Source organism: Vidua chalybeata, chromosome 5 (assembly GCF_026979565.1).
Source record: "Vidua chalybeata isolate OUT-0048 chromosome 5, bVidCha1 merged haplotype, whole genome shotgun sequence".
Classification (NCBI taxonomy): domain Eukaryota; kingdom Metazoa; phylum Chordata; class Aves; order Passeriformes; family Viduidae; genus Vidua; species Vidua chalybeata.
The window spans coordinates 19342060-19360809 of NC_071534.1; the positions used below are offsets into that span (position 1 = coordinate 19342060).

General features: G+C 45.8%; 1 protein-coding gene across 1 annotated transcript in view; it reads right to left on the reverse strand.

Moving 5' to 3' along the window:
- Positions 1-18750, reverse strand: part of CACNA1I (calcium voltage-gated channel subunit alpha1 I) — a 151039-nt gene that overhangs the window by 20326 nt on the left and 111963 nt on the right. Inside the window, exons 10-24 of the mRNA XM_053942493.1 lie at positions 13954-14105; positions 13166-13351; positions 12376-12493; positions 11759-11914; positions 11196-11286; positions 9069-9271; positions 7523-7939; positions 6505-6605; positions 5333-5456; positions 4424-4492; positions 3365-3549; positions 2900-3026; positions 1710-1835; positions 1150-1239; positions 536-728 (exon numbers count right to left, since the gene is read on the reverse strand). Of these exons, the coding sequence (XP_053798468.1) occupies positions 536-728; positions 1150-1239; positions 1710-1835; positions 2900-3026; positions 3365-3549; positions 4424-4492; positions 5333-5456; positions 6505-6605; positions 7523-7939; positions 9069-9271; positions 11196-11286; positions 11759-11914; positions 12376-12493; positions 13166-13351; positions 13954-14105 (2338 nt within the window). The remainder of the gene's footprint in view (positions 1-535; positions 729-1149; positions 1240-1709; positions 1836-2899; positions 3027-3364; positions 3550-4423; positions 4493-5332; positions 5457-6504; positions 6606-7522; positions 7940-9068; positions 9272-11195; positions 11287-11758; positions 11915-12375; positions 12494-13165; positions 13352-13953; positions 14106-18750) is intronic.

An 18750-nucleotide genomic window follows, 5' to 3' on the forward strand; every position in this document is an offset into this window, starting at 1 on the left:
ACAGAGGGTTTGAGATCCCAAGGAGTGACACTGCAACACTAGGGTCACTGGGACACAAAACACAGGGTTCTTCCTCTTTTTTTTCCCCCCTCTTATTTAGATTTGGGTTTAAACACAAAGAATGGTCTGTCCAGGTTCTTCTTCAACGACCAGCTGAGCTGCAGGAAGCCCAGGTGGGACTCTACCCCAAGCACAGGAAGCGTATCCATGTGTGCACACCCCATGCCAACAATGCCTGTCAGCATGTGCACAGGGGTGTTTTTGGTACATAATCTCCTGAGGAGCAGGGTGCTAAAACCCTTCCCCAGTGCCTTCCCTGGAGTCCCAGCAGACCTCCTCAGCCACCCCTCTTCCCCAGACCGCCCCAGTGAGGTGTGTGGTGACACAGCAGTGGTGTGGGGAGGAAGGCTGAGAGCACGGCCACGAGCGATGGATTTTGGAGACCAGCTCATTGGGAAAGAAAAATAAGAGGAAAAGGTTTTTTTTCAAAAAACCTTGGCCTACGAACCAACCAAACACTTAGGCTGTGCCTTACTCCTTCGCTTCTTCTCCAAGCGTCGCAGGCGCTTCTCCTCCCGCCGGCGCGCCTCCTCAGCCTCCTGATGCTGCCGGCACTTGTGGAAATTCTCCACCACCACCCCCACGAACATGTTGAGCACAAAGAAGCTGACGATGAGGAGAAAGGAGATGAAGTAGAGTAGCATCCAGGGGTTGTTGTTGATCACTGGCTGGAGTGGGAGGAGAACAGAGGCAGACATTGTCTTAGCAGTAGAGAAATAGGGATGCAGTAGGTGGCAGCCCAACAGATCCTGTATTTCAATACAAGGTATTGAAATAGCCATGTGTGGGCCAAGAGGGAGCCAGCATGCCCAGAAAGAGACATGGCATTATTGGTTCTTCATTACAAATAGATAAAGGCCCACTGACCCTACCACAGACACCCACAGCATAGCCACAGCTACACTTCCTGCATGGACTAGAGAAGGCCATGGACCTGACCCCTTGCAAATAGGTGAGCAAAAGACTCAGCAGAGGCCTGGAAGGGACTCTTGGTTTGAAGGAGGTATCTGAAGCAGGATGTTAAAGGATGCTTCTGCCTTACAGGCACAGGGAAAGTGAAAAGGTCCTTTCACAAGAAAGTCTATGTACCTGCTGGTCAACAGCCACAGCATCGAGTCCATTATACATAATATTGACCCAGCCATCCTTGGAAGCCAGAACAAAGAGGGACATCAGAGCCTGCAACATATAAAACAAAGCTGATGTGAAGCAGGTGCATCTGGCAGGCAGGAAAAAATTATTGTGGGTTTATGCTCTAACACACACAGCACTGAAATATTCTACTCTTTGTGTCTCTGCACACATCAAAACCCCTTTCTTTCCCCTGTGGAGGACAGGGACGGGGTGACAGGGAGCCATGTGCAGCCAGACCCACCAGAGGAGAGAGTTTGTGAAGAATATCATCTTCATGGCAGGAGAAAAGAGAAAATCAAGCTCTCTGCTGCCACCACTTTTCTTTCCCACTCATCCTGTAAGCGTCATTCTGATACCAACCCACTAGTGACACAGCTTCTGCATGGACATGCATGCCAAATAACTGCTCCTTCTGGCCCAGGCATTGGCTTTCCAGGCACTGCATCTGTTCCCTGGGGAGGAGACAAACCCTCTGTTGGGTTCCCATCAGAGGGAGGGGCTGTGGGCAAACTCACCTGTCCCAGATTGTCGAAGTTATACTTGTGGTGCACCCACTTGTAGTTAGCTGCCATGCAGTCAGACCGGTTGGTGATGTTCCTGATGTCGACCCCCAGGCAGTGGTAGAACTTGCCCTTGAAAAGCTGCAGGAGGGGAGTGACCCCATCAGCCCCTTTCCCCACAGGGTTTCCCATGCTCCCTGGGATGTACAGAAGCTGCCAAGATGCTGCATGGCCTGCAAGACTGCAAGCCACATAGAGCATGACAGGGACACCACCTACACAATGTACAGCACAGGCTCAACCATTGCGAAGGAGCCAGGACCACCCTTGTAAGCTCACACTTGGCTTTTCAGCCTCCTCCATTGCTCCAGGCCAGCAGTGACTGTTAAGCCCACCATCTGACAGCCCTTAAGGCAGTCTTTCTGGGTACAAAGGGAAAAAGTATCTTCTAATCAGTCCTCTAGAGTAATCTTCACTCCCTGCTTCCCAGTTACTGAGAGTGCTGATGGGAAAAGAAGATCTCATCTGAGGGTAAAGAACCAGAAAAAAACATCCTCTTCTTCTCATATATACTTTTTCACAAAGCTGCACTGCACTTCTGTGACTCTTCTGCCCAGGGCTTTTTTCCCCATATGGAAGGTACTGGATTGTGCATTTGTACAGATGCATCAGAGCAAACTAAGTATAGCGCATTCCCTGAGATGGAAGTAACGCCCACACCCTTGCTCCTCTGCAATGCAACAGCCAAAAATAAAGAGGATTAAATAAAAAAATTAAAGAAGTTTGTGGGTGGATTTAGGGCTCAGAGTGAGGGGGAGAAAGAGAGCTGACTGGGGGCAGGATTCATGTGAGCAGGCACTGAGCTGCTTGCCCTTGTGGGGTGACATGGATGGGTTCTGTGTTGCGCCAGCTCTGGGCTCTCACTGTGACACTGACCCAAACCCTGACCCAGCTGCTGCCAGGTGTGAGCGCTAACTCCTGTCTCTCATGTCCAGCAATGCCTGCACTTGCTGTGCACCTGTGTGTGCTTGTCAAAGGCTGTGTCATTATGCAGATGACTTGTGGAAGAGGGCAAACACAGAAAATTCACTGGCTTCCCTGTCTCTCCTCTCTGTTTGGCTTCCTGTGTCTGTTATAGGACCTGGGGGTACAGGTGCTGATGGGGTGGGGGCTCAAGGGCTGTTTGATGGACAGTAACGACTTACCTGCACACCCAGGATGCCAAAGATGATGAAGAAAGCACAGCAGATGAGGACAATGTTTCCTATGGGTTTGAGGGAAGAAATGAGTGTCTCCACCACCAGCTTCAGACCAGGAGCTCGACTGATGACTCTGGAATGGAAGGAAGGGGAAGGGTGAAAGAGGGACAGGGCAGGGATGTTTGGCCTAAGCTAAGCATTTTCAGCAGCAGCAGATTCCGGTCTCCATGTGCAGTGATCCGTCAGTGGACATCCCTCCCCTGTGATCAAAAAACCTTTTCTCTCCCATGAATTTGTTCTTTCGTGAGGTACCTCCAGCATTAGACCCATATGGCTAAGGGGGACCTACTTGTGGCTTACTGCATGTTAAAGACCACACTTTGCCTGGGAAAGCTGGATCTGACCCTGGGACCCCTCCTGGGGATAACCAATGGGAAGAGGGGGCCAAGCAGGGCTCGGTGGGGTTCTGACCGGAGGGGACGCAGGGTGCGCAACAACCGGAGCACTCGCAGCACCCCCAGGATTTTGGCACCGCCAGCAGAGGCCACTGAGACCACAATGTCAATGAGAGACACGAAGACCAAGAAGCCATCCAAAATGTTCCAGCTGCTGCGGAGATAAGCCTGGTCCCCAAAATACAGGCCGAGAGAGACCACCTGGAAGAGAGGAGAGAGAAGAGGGAGTTAAATGGCTCCAGTGTTACCTGGTAGAGGGCAACTATGGAGAGAATGGGAGGAGGGGGAATAGTTATCAACTCCTCATGACACTGAAGTGTCATCTCATAATCTTTTCCTTTCACCTGGGTGTTTGTGAAGGAAAACACCTTTTTTCTGCCTCCCTGAATAACATGACACTGTAGGGGACACACAGGAAACCTTTCTCTGCCATACCAGAGACTTGAGGAAAGTCTCCCGGTTCAGAGATCACCTGAGAGGTAAAGTCAGGCACCAAATCCACACAGTGGCTCTTAAAGGGGTAATTTGTTTGTCAGCAGTTCTTAAAAACAGTGGGTGCTACAGAAATTGGTGGCCATGGGGAGGTAATACATCCTGCAAATCACAGTCAAAATTCAAATATGAATTTTAAGGGTTTAACTTCCAGCACACAGTTTTAGGACTTTTCCCCAAATATGAGAATGGAATAACAAGGTTTTCTGATTGTTGCAAAGTACTTTGACATCTATTGAATAATTATCTCAACTTTGAGCATGTCATTAATATTGTTGTAATGTCCCCCATTCTTGCTCCAAGAGAAAGGGACTGGACATTTGACATTATTACAAAATCCATACTTGAATAGCAGCTATCCTTCGTGAATACTAAGATCCAACTGGATCTAATGCCTATGATAAACATCTCCTATATGCCTAACAAGACCGGACTGAACCCCAGGCAGTATCTGCCTTTATAAAGTTAGAGGAAAAGACTGGCACACCAAAAAGATGAACACATTTTAAAAGGATGTTGAGCAAACATGAACAGTGTTTCACACTGAAAAAAGGCTCTGAGATGTTCTTCTCCAGTAACTTACCTTCAATGTCATCTCAGCTACAAAGATTGCTGTGAAAATGTAGTTGGACACAGTGAGAAAGATTCTTTCCTAGAAAAAAGATAAGCAAAAAAAAAAAAAAAAAAAAAAAAAAAGACCTTGAATGTATTTTTGACTACTTCTTGTTATTCTGTCAGTCCCCGCTAATGATCTTGATATTTTTGCATTCCTGTGAAGGGTCTGAAAGTTGATGAAATAAGGGAGAAGCCTTGGCAGAGGTCAGTGCTAGGCAGCTTTCAGCTCATATCCCTTGGCTGGGACAGGATCCTACCCAGCTCTGCCAGACCATAGCGGATGAGATTTTTTTGCATCCTGCAGATCTGGTTTCAATGCAGCCTCTGCCCTTTTCTGTCAATGCTGCTCAGGCCTAACCTGCTGCACTGACCTGGCACTCCTTCCCGAAGAGCTGCTGAGCACAGACCACTGATTGTGTCCAAGTGCAGCAAAGTCTGGGAGTCAGCTAAGGCAGAAAAGCAGAAAAAGTAATTCCACTTGCCAACTTGAGCCACCTCCAAGATAGCTCAAGAGCAGCATACATGAATGATGATGTGCCATTCCTACAGCATGGAAGTTACTTCTATCTCTCAGTTCCACTCCTTGTCCCTTTTGCCATTCATCCCTTATATGCAGGTTCCTGGAGGAGACTCTTACTTTCCTAGACAGAAGGAACTAGGCTTTCTGTATTATAAACTGGGTTGCCTCATTATAAGAGCCTGCAGGGGAAACACATATTTATGTCAACTACTAATATTTCAGTATTTGAATAGATGAGTCGGAGCTGGTGTTTAATGCTGAAGTTCTTCCAGAGATCATACCAGTACCAGGAACACTCAGGAACCACTTACTGTTGGAGGTTCTGCTAAAAAGTGGGTGACAAGCAATGGTTCTCACCGTGCTTCTGTGTTCAATCTGGGGTCTTTCCAGGGCAATGGTGATGCAGTTCAGGAAGATGAAGGCCAGCACAACATGGTCAAAGAGCTTGTGAGCAATGATGGTTTGGCAGAGGAGGCGAAACCTGCAAGAGAGTTCCAGTAGGCACCTGTGCCTCAGGCAGAATGGATTTAGGAGCAAAGAGGACACAGAATTAAGCATTCTGGCCAAAACTGGGCTCTGATATAGCAACTTTCCTATCTCTGATACAGATGTCCCTTGGAATGGCAATAGCCCAGGGTGGTAAATGGTCACACAGGGAGCCTGGAGCAGAGCAAGGGCAGAGCAATGTGCTGAACCTCCATTGATTTCTCCAGTGCTAGAGTAGTATCCTAACCACTATGACCCTGTGCTCCTCTCTTCCTTGTAAAGGGGCTGAATTCCAGTTTTCCTCCCAAAGTCACACTTTGTACCACCCCACAGCAAAGAGGCCACATGCTGAAAGCTCAGGAGAGGCAGGTAGGTTGGCAGTTGTGGGGACCACACTTCTGGAAGACTCTGTATACATTAACATAGGTGTCACACAGAGCAAAACGCTCTCCCTTATGACCTATAATGAAAGCCCTTTCTTTTCAAGGGGCAATATGCATGGGTGAGAATACTTTAGCTGAGGTACATGGACATTTTCTCCTGGTGAGATCTCTATAGGAAGAATTCAAAAAATTTCCTTTTTTTTAGGCAAGAAGAATTCTAACTTTACCCTAAAAGATGCGATATAACTGCTGGTAAATTGGTACTGGTACTGTAAATTAAATGAAGATTCTATTCCAGTACCAGGAGAGAAAATATCAGTATTATGGAGTCATCAATAATACATTCTTTATCCTCTTTGTGTTAACATTAGTATTCCCTGCCTTGCTTTGCTATAAATATTTATGATTACAGAAAATAAAAATGGGATGCTCCAAAGGGAGGGAAGATCACAATAGCTATTTAGGATGCTCAACTTTCCTTTCATTGCCACAGTCTAGGAAAAGAAATGCTGTTTGGCTGTAGAAGGGACAACAGAGGAGAAAATATGCATTCTCAGCTGCTAAGTTTGAAGTTGCCACCTAGCATCAGGGGATACAGCCAGCAGAGCAACAGTATCTGCCCCATCTTCTCAACCCTCTCATGGCAAAAACTGCACAAACCTGTTCTGTGGAGAGAAGAGATATATGGACCAGTCTTCCCGTAACTCACACCAGTCTGGCTTATAGACTTCCATCATCTTCCGGATGCGAAAGCACAGGCTCTGTAGGGATTCAGCAGAAGCAATTGCCACTGGTCACCTTCCCACTTGCCTGAGAGAGACATTCTTCCTTTCACATCTGATTCAAATGCACCACTACCTGCTTTTCTTTAATCCCTCGATTGAGAAAATCAACTCTAAAGTAACAAGTCATGGAAAAGAAGGTAGAAGCTGCTTTGCCAGGGCTTGTTTACCTCTTGGCATATGATTTCCTTCCCAAATAATGAAAAATAAAACTGCTGGTGCCCCTTCTAGAGTAGATACTGTCCCATGATGCCTTCTTAGAGGTGTTGGAGGGACTGTGTTACACAAGGGCAATGTTTTCTCCCTACCTCAGCTAAAAGAGAAGACAGGATGAGAAGGCTTTCTGTTGGCACTTGGGCTGAGAATTTCATACAGACATTTATATTTATTCAAATTTCTACTGACCCTCCTCACTCCAATTTTTTCACTCTCTGATCTGCTCACAGATTGCTGTCCCCCAGGCTGATACCACAAAATCCACTTGTCTTGCCTGTGGTGCCTGTGCTTCCTGCTCTGGTCTGCTGATGTTCCCCACGCAAAACTCTCACTCTTGCACAGCCTGACCTCTCCTATCTTGTAGAAATCACTGGCTGCACTGCTCTGAAATAACAGCCCCTGAACGACCACACGTACGTCGCACATCTGCCTTCCTCCCACCATCCACCTGCCTTGCAAGCAGCCTGACAATGTGGTGTGAGCTTGTTTGTGCCTAGAAAGTCCTTTCCGCATTTAGTCCTCCAGCTGTCCTCCAGCTCTCCTAAAGCACTTTGGCAAGCTTTCCCTAAAGCTTTGCAAGCTTTCCCATCCACAACGCAAGAAGACTGAAATTTGAGGATGGATTTGGGGTATCCCAGAGCACTGTGATGTAACTCCAGGCTCCTCCACCAAGCACTCACGTAATCTATTTCTTCATCATCCTCTCCCCGTTCTTTGTGGTTGTTCATCTTTGGGAAGATCTCCTTGACAATACTGGGCATTTTGCCATTGCAGTCCTGATGCTCACTGGCCCCAGGTGGTGCTCCCAGCCTATGGGTCACTCTGTGGCCAGAAGGGACCGAGGCCAACTCCAGCAGGTCACAGGAGCCTTTGTTATCCAGAGAGAGTGTCCGGCGGTGATGAAACACCCTTCCTGTCCCATCCGGTTCCCCATCTGCTGCCTTGTGTGTTTCCCCAGACAGGAGGGACTCGTGCTCAGCTGAGGGAGGTTTGTGTTTCAGGCTGTGTCCCCGGGCCAGGCTGTTCCAGCTGGAGCGACGGCTTCCCCAGGCTCCGCTGCGGTTCCAGGCACCGTAGTAGGAACTGCGGGAGCTGGACTGTAAGGGAGTGGGATGGGGACTCAGTGACTCTGGGCACAAGGAGGGAGCATGTGATCCTCTCTCAGATCACAGACTGCTCCCTGATCCCCTAAGCCAGAAGGCTGCCAATTATCAGACACTGAGCAAGTTGCATGGTGGGAATTCAGCAGCAATCTAGGTAAATCTGACAATAAATTGGTAATGAGTTAGCAATGGTGTTGACTGTGATTACTTTATAGCACCATCTGTGTGCAAAGCACTTTCAGGGAAGGTAAGTAATAAAGCCAAAGGCTGGGTGCCTGATACTGTTACTTACACCAGCACAGAGCAAGAGTAAAGTTCTCAAAGAATCTGACTGGCAGCTTTTTATACAGTGTGTTGGGATTAAGGATAACACAAGGTACAGGGTGATGGATCATCTGACACACCATCTTTGAGTCCAGTCTTAGTAAAAGAGAGAAATGAGAGAAACAGGCTTGTTGGTTACAGCCTAGTCCAACCACATTAGCAAGGTATTATGTATCACATGGCTGCTAGCACTCCCTGTTTGGAAATAACAGGGGCATGAACCCTTTAAGCACCAAGGCACTCCCCAGAGCTGTGTATCCCAGTGGGGAGAAAGCCCAGAAGCTGATGTTACAAGGTGGGCAGGTCTGAGAGGCACTGGTTAGACAAACCTGCATGCTTGGGGAAGTGCTATGGGGCAGCAGAATCTGCCACGGGGAGCTCAAAGACAAGATTTCCACTGTTACAAAAGCTCTGATAAAATCCCATCTGTAATGGGACTTGGTGGTTCTGGCATCACTTCTTAAGGCAACATTTTGCATCCTTCACTCTAGGAGAACGAGGAAAAGGCAGGGAAGAAAAACATGTTCCACTGTAAGAGGGAGATTGTCTTCTTAGTGTTCTCCCTCTCCCACACTTAAAGGAATATATATAACTAACCTGGAAGTAGACTTCAAAATCTGGAAATTTAGAAAAATAATGTGAACTGATCTGGATTCTAAAGACAGGCAATGCAGTTATGTTAGAAGCCCACAGCAGCAGGGCAATCCTTCTCAGAAATCCCCAGATGACAGCAGAAAACCAACAAAGTGCTTGGACTTCAAAGGAAGGGTATGACACACATTTATACTCCCTCACTCACCAAGGACCGCTGGTCATAAGTCATTCTCCCCAGGGACATAACACTGCTCTTCCGGGAGCCAACGGCAATGCGGATCTGGTCAAGTTGCAGTGAGTTGCGTGAAGAGTTGGTGACCCCCCCAGGAGCCATTGGTGGGTTGGAAGAGGGCAAGGATGGGTCCAGGTGCCCATTAGGTGTCACAGGAATTGCACAGAGCTTGGGATCTAAGTGGAAAGATGCAGAAAGAAGAATGAGGAAAGAAGAAGTTGGGTTCCTCACTATCCAGTGACTGTTTTAATGCCTAAACAGTTTAGCATGTTAACAGCAGCTAACAGATTGCTAGCCCTTTAGCACCAATCAACATCAGTTTCTCTAATTTAGGGTGTGGTGACAAAGGCAGTGCAAGCTGGGAAAGCTTTAAAGTAATTTCCTCAGCCTCCAAAACCAACCACGTCTCTTCTTGGGGACAGACAGACAAGCAGAGTGGTGGCCAGGCAGCCTCAGACTGACAGGCAGAGCATGAAGGCAAACAGAGGGACAAGAGTGTGCTTCTGCACGCCAAGAGCAGACACCAGCACCTTCAGGTCTGAACAAATTCCACCAGTTGTCAGATTGGCTCCTTAAAGCAGTAAGGCTAAAACATTGGGCAAGAGACTAAGATGTAGGGATAGCCACAGCCATCCATGTTCTGAAGTCACCTTAAAATTCCTGCAATCATACTGCATACAAAAACTGCATCCCAGTCTATCCTACTACACTTTGCCTTCTTCAAATGACCGATCCTTGACCTTTAAGATCCAGGATACTTTTGAGGGAAATCTTAAGTCCTGTAGATGACCATCAGCATTTTTTGAGATGCATGGAAAGGATAGGGTGTTGAATTTTAATGCCTGAAAGGACTGGAGCAATAATTTTTGTTTTACTTATTGCATAATAAAGGTCACCTATCCACATCTGCATGACAGACAGCCATGAGTCCACTAACACCTCTGTAACCTCTTCCTCCTCTGCCATCTCAGGGGTTTGACTGCTTGCATTCAGCATAAGCTCTGATATGGTGCAGCCATGTAACTCAGAATAGGACTGCTTTGAAAAGAGCTAAGTTGCAGGAAAACACTGTGAGCCAAAAACTGGAGCCACTGCTCCCTGCTGTGGGAGCTGCATTTATGCTTAGAAATGTGCCCATGGTGCTTGTCTGAGTTGTGCTGTGAGTATGTTTGTGCCTGTCCTTGCACCTTGCTGATCCTGATCTTGTCTTGCTGACTGGACTTCTTGGCTTGACTTTAGACCTTCCTGACCCCTGTGGGCTTGCCTGGTAATTACCAAACCATTGGCAGACCCTTACTAGTGTAGGTGGACCTGCTCTGCTCACCTTGTGCAAGAGTGTGCAGCGTGGCCCCTGCCCTCCTGCCTGGCTCTCTGTTCCTTCAATTCCTGGCTCACCATCCATTGCAGAGCAAGCTATTCTCACTGCTCCCTGCCACCAAGTCCTGTCTGAAGTATAATACTTCTTGTAGAAAGACTTTCAGTCTTTGAGGGATAGAGACCTTACCAGGTGGTTTGTACTCAGGTTGTTCCCACTGTTAATTATCTCTCCTTGAAAATATATGGCTTTTTTTCAGCCTGAATTTGTCTAGCTTGAGTTTCCAACCTTTCCAATCTCATTATGCTTTTTTCTGCTCAATTAAAGAGCTATCTACCACCACGACCCCCTCCTTCTGGTCCACAAGTACAGAGACAGTGATCAAGTAACTTTCCTGATTTCTCTAAGCTTCATTAGTCTCTCACTATGAGGCAAGGCTTTCAGATTTGCCTGAGTCCTTTTATCCCCTCTCCAAATGTGGGTTTCAGATTTGGATACAGTGCTCCTGAAATAGTGACCCTGAAGATAATCGGAGACAGCCTCACTTCTCACTTGCAGTTGCTGTTCTGGAGGTCATTCAAGAACTGTTCCACTTAGCTACCACATTCCTCAGGATGCCAACATGTCTCTGTTTTTCCACAAATAACCACAAACTGGCATAAAGTTCAAAATAAAAACTGGCAAGTTCTCAGAAGTGGGAGTAAATTTTCTGCAGAATCTGCTTTTAGGTTTCTCACCAAACAGCAGTAGGACACAAGCAAATAAGACTGCTTGAGCTATTGTACCTGAGCCTTCCTGGACCTCTTGGAATTGATCAAACTCCTCTATGTTTGAAGAACTCTGATCTTCATCTGAGTATGACCGGTTGGCATCACCCTGGAACACACACATTTAGAAGTTGGAAACTCAAACAGAAAAAAACATTTGGTTTTGTCTTTCATTTCTGGAATAGCTGCAAAATTGTCCTTGGCAGTCAGGCATCCAGTGTGATCACTGGAAAGAGTCTTCTGTGATTTGGGATGGCTGATAGACTGCGTTGCTGCTTTTGGATGGGTAAAGGGCTTACCTTAAGGTAGGTTCTGTTATATTACACAGAACAGAAATTGTGAATCCCCTTCCAGAGATCCTCTTTCCTTGCAAGGATTAACACTAGGTTTTTTTGGTGGTTTTTTTTTTTTTTTTTCTTTTGTTTAATTGAATACTACCCTAACAAGGGTTATTTCATGAATGAAATGAAAGAGGGGTGATACTTTGTAAGTCCTCCAGTCCAGTATCCTCAAAGTGTCACAAAGGATCCCTTTTTAGCCCCTCTATTCCTCTTCCTGATGAAGCCTTGGTGGCAGCTCACCTCAGCCTGGAATCCCTCCACAAGAATGGCCACCAGAAGATTGAAGAGTACATAATTGCCAAATGTCATGAGAGCCACAAAGTAGAGGGAAGCCCATGGTGAGGTGGAGGCCATGCCATTATAGAGTACAACATTCCAGTCCTCCTGGGTTAGGATCTGCAAGAGAGGACGAGAAAGTCAGAAAACATGAAGGAAGAACATGAAGTGTATTCCCAGAAAAGGACAGTCAGAGAATACACATCAGGACCAGATCAGGCCTCTGAACTTCCCCATTAACACACACCCACTGTCACTGTCCAGCTGTGGCACTGCACCAAAAACCTCAGCTGAGCAAGAAGAAACAAGAACAACCATTAGGACAGTCATGTGCTGAGGTGAGAGTGTTAAACTTGGGAGTTGCCACAACAGGAGTGACCTTTGCACACCATCTCCAAGGAAGGAGGAAGGTCCCCTGTTTGAGATATACACCAGTCATTTGGTTCCAATATGCAATTGTTCTTCCTCCACAACCTTTTGTGCTGTCAGGAGTAAGTGCAGTGCTCCTCAGTGAGGAAAAAGCATCTCCTGATCCTCTTCACTTTGCCCTGGCCCACCCATAGAGAGCAAAGTGGGCTTACCTGGAAGACGGTAACGATGGCCCACAGCAGGGAGTCAAAATTCTTCCGGTCAGGGACTGTATCTCCTGTGTCTGTCCTGAGGCTGAACTTGCAACCAAAGATGTGCATTCCCAGGATGCTTTGGAACAAGATGATGTCAAATGTAAATATCTCTGCCACCACAATGAACTCATCAGAGTAATTCTCTTCTGAAAATCTAATGCAATATCACAGCAGCAAGGGATACAACAACACAGCAGACCACTTGGAGCTATCTGTGAAGAAGGAACTACATATTGCAACCCTGTAGGTCACCAAAAACTTTGCTTTCCATCTGTGCTGACTCAGAGTGCACATATTGCCTTCAACCTGTCAGTAAGATCTGTCCTCTCTATTGTCCTTTCTACTCTCATATGTCTTCATCTTGCTATCAGGGCTTCCATGGCATGCACAGACAAACTTTCTTGGTTGCTTCCTGCTGCTCTTCTGCCAGAATCAGCCTCCAGACTGAACTGTTCCTGTAGCTAGTGCTGATTAGCAGGAGACTTCACCTATCCTGCAATGGGACATTATGTTCAATGTCTGCATTTGCTGGCAGCATTTCACTGCCCCATCCAGGCCAAAATCCTCAGCTGCTGAATCCAATTTAAGGCAGGGGCAAGTTCAGCCCTTATGAAAAAATAAATATTTGTCAGTACTGTCTTGCCTGGAGCAATGGGCAAGATAAGTTATGTAGTCATGCTCTGAAGCTGCTGTCCCTGTGAGCCGCACAGTGCCACTCCAGAACACTGTGAGCTGACTGCCTGCTCACCTGAATATGAAGATGAAGAGCATGAGGAGCATGCAGAAGGTGGCTACATTGTCCATCGTCTTCATCAGCACCACAAGCTGGCGGCGCAGCGCCGGCATGAAACGCACCAGCTTCAGCACCCGGAGGAGTCGGAATGTCCTCAGCACAGAGAGGCCCCCGTCTGCCTGGCCAATGATCTCCCAGATGCTGTGGTCCAGAAAGGCATGGGAAGTACAAGGGAAAAAACAAAATACAAGTGAAGAAACAGAAGAAAACAAGGAATAACAATGCTAAGTCTTCACCTTGGCATTGGCAGTACAAAGGGGTGAGAGAGAAAAATCTATCTGAGCAAGGCAGAAGTATAACTACAGGCTTAGCCTTGTATGTTGAAAGCTGCATTTATGCCTTAAGAACATGAATGTGGCAGTACCTGTTGCAGGAGTGAAGAAAGGTTTGCAGCATCAAATTCCAGCAAGACAAGTTCTTCTATCACACTTCAAACCTTTGTAACATCTTCAATTTGTGCATTTTCAAAATATTTCACAGCTAATATTTGTTGTGAACTTAACAAGGCAGTTGCAACTGCCTCCACTCTACAGAGGAGAGAACTAAGAGACAGAAATGCTGTGTGGCTTACATAGCACCAACACCAAGTATTGGGAAAAGACATCTTGGTCTCCCAGTCCTTGGCCTTGTACATCAGCCCAGCTCCTCTCATTGTAGCTGCTAAATCCTTTTTGAAATAGTATGCAAGCTCTGTGGTACTATTTTATGTGTGTATTCCAGCTGACCCCCAAGGCCCTTGTCACCTGATGATGACGATGATACTGTCAAAGATGTTGTAGGGGTTGCGAAGGTAATCAAAGAGACCAAAAGCAGCAAGTTTCAGGATCATCTCCAGGGCAAACATGCTTGTAAAGACAACATTGCTGATCTCCAAGATGTTGGTCAATTCCTCTGGCTAGAGAGAATGCAAATTCAGAGAGTCAGAACTGGAAGAGCCCTGAAATTATGGGAAATAAAGTGTTACCCTTCCCAGGGAACAGGGTTGGTAGGGAGTTGTAAATTTCCATTTACTGGAATGGAGTGGAGCTGGATAGTGACACTTGCACTCCAATTCCTTTGGAGATTTGCTACCTTCATCACAGATTAGACCCCTAACAATTTTTTTTACTAGAAGTGATCAGGAGCCTCACAGCCATTCAACAGCCAAGGCTGACCAAGCATCTCCCACCTCCCACCCCATATCTCATTACCCTGGCTAAAGGCTGCTTTATTTTGGGCAAAGGACTTGAGTATTTCTTGAAGGAGAGCAAAACTGGCTGATTTGCAGTCAACCTCTTCCTTCAAGGATTTCTTCCTCCTCAGGTTTCCACAGGTAGCTGGCACGTCTTTTTTTTTTTTTTTTTTTTTTTTCTTTGAAATTTGGAAAATATTTAAATGACTGGAAAACAGTTCCCCATCTTCTTCTTAAACATCACTGCACCAATCTGCCCCTTTCCTCTCTATTTTTTCACTTCCCCATTTTTCTCTCCCCCTTTCCCCACCAAACCCTTGTATGCATTAGTTTCCTGGTCTTGCTCCATCAGTCTTATGCCTCTATCCTCAGAGTGGTCTCAATAATTTCCCAAGGAAATACTGAACTAGACAAGGCAACAGCAAGGAGGACCACACTGCTGAAACCTACCTGTAAGGGACAGGGAGAAAAGGACAGGGTGAAGAATACAGAGAAATGGACAGAAAGAGGAGAAAGGCAAGTGCACGATGGTGAAAAATCCAAAAATGAAACAAGATGACTGTTGAAAAATAAAGAGGGTGCATCTTCCCTTGCATTGGTCTGAGCTGTGCCTGGCCACCAAGCCACTCTTTTAAGCATCACATAAAATGGATGGGAACAAGAAAACTGCAAATGCCTGTTGCAGAGAGCAAGAGAGGACAGACATTCCTGGCACTGCAGAAATGAAAAAGTGAGTCCCTGCAGGTCAGAGCCAATATTTTTAGCATTAAATCAATATTAGTGCCCACGAGGAAGGGAAGTCATGGTCTCTTCCCATGGTCTGCAAAATTGCTGTTTTGCTGAAGGGTGGCCTTTGCATTGGCCATGCCTGTTACCTATACAGCTGGTGGAAAGGGAAGTGAGGGAGGAATGCAGTTCTGGTTCTGGCTCTCTGCCTGAAGCTGGGGTCTGCTTTAACCCCTGCTCTGAGGCCCCCAGGGGCCAAGATCCTTCCAGGTGAACAAATGAACTGGAAACTGCTCCTCACATCTCTGGCTTCCCATGACCTTTGTTAATTTCTTGCACTCCTCACTGCAGGTTTTTGTTAAAATAGTCCATGTCTTTAAAGTGAAAAAAGTGGAGATAGATCCATTTCCATCCATAGTTACATCTGAAAAGCAAAACCACCTTGTAAATGACGGAGAAAGGAGTGGAGATAAGAGAAGAGAGAGAAGGAATGAACAAGCGCATGTGGGAAGGGAGAGATGAAGATCACTTCACCAAGACCCAGCAGTAACAGTTGCTGAGAACATGAGGTCTATATGTTAAACTAAGGTGCCAATTTCAGTCTGAATCAAACCATTATGTCAGTAAAAATAAGCAATGCAAAAAAGCAATGGGTTATGATGGTGGCTTATCCTTCTCTCTGCTTTCCATACATTCTCTCATGCTCTTGTAGGGAGCAACTGATGTTTGAAAAACCATGCTTGCATCTTGCTTGTGGAAAGGGTCATCTGTTCCTCTGTCTCTCCTTCCCTCTTTGACATCTGTTTCTCTAGTCAATCCTCACCTGTTAATCTGTTTCTAATAGACCATCAATTAGCCCCAGCAAAGCATCCTTCCTAGACAGAGGGAGAGGAAAGACTGGGCAGAGATAAAAGCAGAAAAAGAGAAATAATCAAAAAAAACAAAGCTGGAAAAGAATTAAACTCACTAGCACCCACAGGAAGTAGAGAATGAAAGAGTTGTTTTAAATAGTGTAGCAAAGCAGTAAATGCTGGGAAAGGAAGAGCAACACAAAAGAAATGAACGCAGGAAGAAAAGAGGTGATAAAGAGGAGCCAGATGGAGAGGCACTAAGGCAGATCCAGCATTGCAGCCCTTTCGGGAGATAGAGCTAACTTGGCAGAGTGCAAAGAGCCGTCAGCTGGGGGCCAAGGCTGCAGGGTGGGGTTTACCAGGGGTTGTGTCCTGTGTGGAGATGACCTTGTTCCTAGGGCAGGGTGGGTGGGAGTGACAATGGATGAGGCAGGTGTCTGGGACTCGGCTGGTGCAGGGGACCCTTCTCTGGCCAGGGAAGTGTGAACTTGATGAAGAGGACAAGCAAAGGGGAAAACTGGTTCTCTTCTTTTCTTCCTATGAACACATGGGCTCTCCAACATAGTGGATGTGTCACCTTGCAGTTGTGAGGTTTCCCCAGGCTCCCACAGATAGCATTCAGGCATTCAGCATCTAAACCCTTCCTCCTCCCAGGTTTACCTAGAAACTGTAAATTGAAGAATCTCTAAGGAAAGAACTGAGCTCAAGGCTGCTTTAGTCCAAGAAAAAGAAAGGAACACCAGAAATCTCCCCACAAGTAGTCTGTTCACATTGCCAAGACAGGACAGACTGATTTATTTACCCATCACACTAGAAGTGAAACTTGAACATAATTATGGGAGCTGAGTATTGGAATAAGGAGGGTGGCTTGAAGGGGCAGAGATCCCAGGGGCCAAGGTATGTCCATAGCCAGTGTTTTAACCAGAATGGTTAATCTATCCTGTGTATGGATCTCTTACCCAATCCCTGAAACAATCTAATTCACACCATTGTGGAATAAAGTCCTCAATCTCTAACAATGTAGATCAAATACTGAGAGTTAAAGATAAGATTCAGATTTACTTCAGCACTCCTGTCCCATGATCAGAAACTAGAACTGGGGCAATAGAGGGCAGCAGCTCAGCTTTTTTCTCCCTTTTAGTTTCTCACTAACTTTGGAACTCTTTTGCCAGATTTGACTGAAAATATAATTAGTCCATTATCTGGCAGCAGACAGAAACTCCTGCATCATAGGAAAGGCTAAGAAAATACAGATCACCATGAATCCCCCGCAGGAAAAGTTTCTCCTAACCAGGAGTAAATTTGCAACTGTCTAGGAACTGAAGAGTAATTGATGTGACCTATGCAGACCAGCCCTACTGAACCTACACATCACCGCCTCTGTGATGAGAACATGAAAAAGAAATATTCCATAAAGACGTCTCTCCAGCCTGTCTATTTTTACTCACAATTTCAAAGTCACTTGGCAAAAATTAGAAGAGCCATAAAAATCAGCTATGGAACATACCAAATTTTACATAAGTTTAATCACCACCCCACAACCAATGCAGGATTATGTGACTGTTATACTCTGGTTCTACAAGGCTGAGGTAGCGTGGTTTCATCCACCACTCCAGGGAGACTGTTCCATCCTCACTAAACATCAGTATGATGAGCTGGCTTGGACATTTGTCAAATGTTTCTGACAAGGAGCAAATAACAAAAAGAGAAGCAATAACTGTAAAATACGAACTTGTGAATGCAATAAATGCTGGTATAAAGGGAAATCACACAGGCTAAAAGATATGAAGGTACTGATTCACAGGATGGGTCTAGTTAGGAAACGGGATCATCATCTAATCCACACAGAGAGACCTCATAAAGTACTGATCTGAAGTATGAAAGAAAACTGTAAGTACATACTGGAGAAGATAAAACAAGTCACTCAGCAGTTGTCTAAAATGGCTGCTAATGGCAGAGAGGCTTGAGTCCAACAGGCCATTCAAGAAATACATGATGAGAAAGGCAGATTCAGCTGGGACAAGCTTTTCATTCTCATGCTGAATAAGGGAGAAAAGTCAGCAGCACCAGACCCACTGTGACTATTAAGAAAAAAGTAAGCCTCTTAAAAGAATTCTTCTGGACAGCCACAAGAATCTAATATTTTCTACACTGGATTTTAAAAATAGACATTTCCAAATAGAGGCAGATCTGAAGAACTGCTAAAACTATTTCAAGCAGGACAAAGCTTGAAATGATGGGGCTTGGCTTATGCAATGTCTCAGCAATATCTAAAGGCCTAATACTGAGAATATTACATGGTGTATTGCACACTGATGGATTTAAATAAACATAGCGATTTACAAAAGATATCTTGTTATAAGATCATGGATTAAAAATGACTCATAGAAATGCAGTTTCTCCTAAAATGAGTTTATTTCCCCCACAGGAAATATATATGCAGATGGAAACTGCCTTGGCCACACAATCAGGACAGGGTGAAGGACTGAATGAATAAGCCAAACGAAGCCAAATTCCAAGGTCATTTGAATATGAGTAAAGTTATTTGAGTTTTTAAGGTTAAGTCTCCTGGAAGAAAACCACCATGAATATTAAACCCCTGAATTATAACAAACAGTTTAAATTCATGTCTTTCTGTCTGTTGGTCAAGACCGGGCAGCACTCACGCATGTGCTCTGTCCCCTGCGTTGCTGTGTTTATAAGCCTGAAACTTGTGCCTCACCCCTTAACCTGATGGCTGTGGGTGCTTTGGTCAGCTTGCTGGTGAGCAGCCCATGATAAAGTGGAGTGGC